This window comes from Branchiostoma floridae, chromosome 6, assembly GCF_000003815.2.
Source record: "Branchiostoma floridae strain S238N-H82 chromosome 6, Bfl_VNyyK, whole genome shotgun sequence".
NCBI classification, from domain to species: domain Eukaryota; kingdom Metazoa; phylum Chordata; class Leptocardii; order Amphioxiformes; family Branchiostomatidae; genus Branchiostoma; species Branchiostoma floridae.
This window is the reverse complement of record NC_049984.1, coordinates 1136000-1139015: the sequence shown is the minus strand read 5'-3', so window position 1 is coordinate 1139015 and position 3016 is coordinate 1136000. Positions and strand designations below refer to the sequence as shown.

General features: G+C 39.5%; 1 protein-coding gene across 1 annotated transcript in view; it reads left to right on the top strand.

Annotated features, from left to right (window-relative positions):
- The window catches only part of LOC118417398, a 162503-nt gene that overhangs the window by 1297 nt on the left and 158190 nt on the right, over nucleotides 1–3016 (top strand). The window contains exon 2 of the mRNA XM_035822954.1: nucleotides 358–454. Within this exon, the coding sequence (XP_035678847.1) occupies nucleotides 358–454 (97 nt within the window). The remainder of the gene's footprint in view (nucleotides 1–357; nucleotides 455–3016) is intronic.

Below are 3016 nucleotides of genomic sequence, written 5' to 3'. Positions count from 1 at the left end.
ATTGATATATCACACCTCATTTGCTGATATTTAGTTCCACTCATTAATTTTTGAGTCCAGACTGACATCTCTTTATTCATTTATTAATCTCTGAAATCTTGACTACCTTTTAAACCTGTTCATTATGATATTACACCTTGATAAAATGGTTGAATGATAAAATATCATTTGTATCTAACATCGTAGATAACATTATCCAAGATAAATCATTCCGTCCAATACAAAGAATGTAAACATTCAAGTAACTGGTCCTTCGACCTAATTTTGGGTGAAATGAATGTTTTTATCTCAAACGAAGAATGTGGCCTAATGTTAATAACTAAATGTCTTCTTTCCCTTTCTTTGCATTTTCCGCAGCAACAACATGTGACTGTGGAGTGGACTGTGTCTCCAACTGTACTGCTGGCCAGTACTGGGACAATGGGTCATGTACAGACTGTCACGCAGGACACTAGTAAGTACTGCAGTAAAACTGTTATAATGTTCAGTATCACTGGTACAGGGTTGACCAAGTGTTCGACTGTACCAGGGGGGGGGTCTATACTGTGCTGGGGGGGATTGCCATGGACTAACTGTACTGCTCAGTGCTGGCTAGTACTGGGATAACAGGTCGTGTACAGACTGTCACACAGGACACTAGTAAGTACTGCAGTAGTTATAATGTTCAGTATCACTGGTACAGGGGGGGACCAAGTGTTCGACTGTACAGGGGGGGTCTATACTGTACTGGGGGGAGGGGGGATTGCCATGGTCTAATTGTACTGCTCAGTGCTGGCCAGTACTGGGACAACGGTTCGTGTACAGACTGTCACGCAGGACACTAGTAAGTACTGCAGTTATAACAGTCACAGTATTACTGGACCTTAGGTTGGGGGGATACTGAGTGTCTTATAATCCGGATGGGGTGGGAGTGTACTGTATGCTGGACCGAGTATCCAACAAGCTTGATCTAGATTTGGCATTGGCATCACATTTGTTTTACCATTGCCCCCTGCATGCCTGTATCTATTTATTTCTTGTGTTCTTTTACCAGGGTAGGCTCCCATCTGTGACTAACACTGTTTTTCATGGAGGCCCTGGATATTAATTTTTTTTTTCTTTTTTAAATTTTTATTATACAATATACTGTACAAATAATACATACATACAATACAATATTTACAGAATGCACAAAAACAAAACCATGTCACTTATATCACACAAACCATATTATTCCCATCCAACCTTCACAAGTTTTTCACATGTAAGTTTTAAGTTGTGGAATGTAGACAGGGACGTTTTGTGTGCACAGGAAACAACTGTTGCAATAATCGGCCACGTCATGACGCCATGTTTAGCGCCGCACCTCCTTGTTTCCGCGTAGCCCCATCAAGTGCGTGTACCCGTACGCCCCACAACAATGTAACGCAGGAAAGCGCATTCACGTGTCACGAAGTGGCGTATCGGGTAACCCCGTAACAACTCCGGTAGCACAAACACTCGGAATGAACAGCAGTGTCGCGTTACGGGGAAGTCTTTGGTCATGTTTGTCACAGTAATCGCTTCAGTCAACACATACCTGCACCGACGGACTCGGTCTGGAGGTCAGAGGTCGGGCATGGGAATCGCTCACAGTCAAACAATCAATGGTCACTGTGAAGTATAGAAATTTATCTTAACTAAGTTCAGGAACCATGCTCTAAGTCTTTAACTTTTCAACTTGGTATACTTGAGAATATATGACAAATCAAGATTGGACATTAATATTGCCTGAATGTCCAACCTTCATTGACGTGTGAGATTGAGAATGTATACTTTTATGAGTGAGAGCAAGGCTTAAGATATCTGAAAAATTTGAGATTGCTCTGATGTATTCTACATTTAATTATATCTATCAACCTGCAGCTTCAAAGACAAATGAATTAAGCAGTTGTTCATCCCAACTTGAAACTGCAGTTTTCAAACAGCACCATTTTTCTATGTTGACCAACAAGGGGCAAAAGGAAATTTGGCATATTCCCCAGTGCAAGTGACCATGTAAACCATGCTGTCTTGCTGCCAGGCTTATCCAATGATCTGGGTAACTCATGAAACTGAATCAGATCCAATTGATTATAGGTGGGTGGGGCAGTCTACTGTTATGTATATAATGGTTTGAATAGGTGCTAACGAGCCTGATTAACGATGGCAATCATTGACTCATAAATGAGGGGTATTGACAGTAGTAAACAATGTGTATCAACTTTCTTTTACTGCAGAATTCAGACATGTACAGGATCAATTCTTGATCTTTGGAATGTAAACTTTAAGGTAACGGATAAGAATATCAATTTTAGAAAATGATTTGCAGAAAGTAAAAATCTATGAAAAAATGTTCCTAACAGTTGAAACAAACTGCCAGTGCAAAAAAAAAAATATATTCTAACCCTGAAAACCTGCCATTAATTACCTGCCAATTATGTGAGGTTATTGAGGTAGAAGCGTCCTCGATATTGTGCCTTTGTTGATGTTGTTGGGGCAGAACTGGAAACCCCTGGGGACTTGTTATCCCAGCCACTTGTCTGGATGTAATTATGATGATGACTTGCATAAATGCTTGATTTCTCATGTTGTTTCTCTATTTCCATGGGTTTTATATTCTTAGCTATACAACTGAGGATGATGATGATATTTTCATACACTTAGTATATCTAATGTTGCGGATTTGTTTGATTGTTTGATGATTTGCAATCTTTACAATACATGTACCAAGTGACCTACATATAGGAATGGCATGGCAAGTCTTATGCAATATCTTATTAGTCTAGTAATATTCAAGGTATGGCGGCTTCGAAAAGGTGTCTTTTGACACCTGTTCCGCCATACCCTCCAGTTTGGAGAATCCAAATAAATAAATAATATAATAAACTGTACAAAGCAAGTTGTATATACACATGCTAGTATGCACAGGGTAGAGCTATTTTGGAGGGATAGTTTTGTTCCCAAAGTACATAATTATGACAGTTTCATTTGTAACCCTTAGACTGATGATATTTTA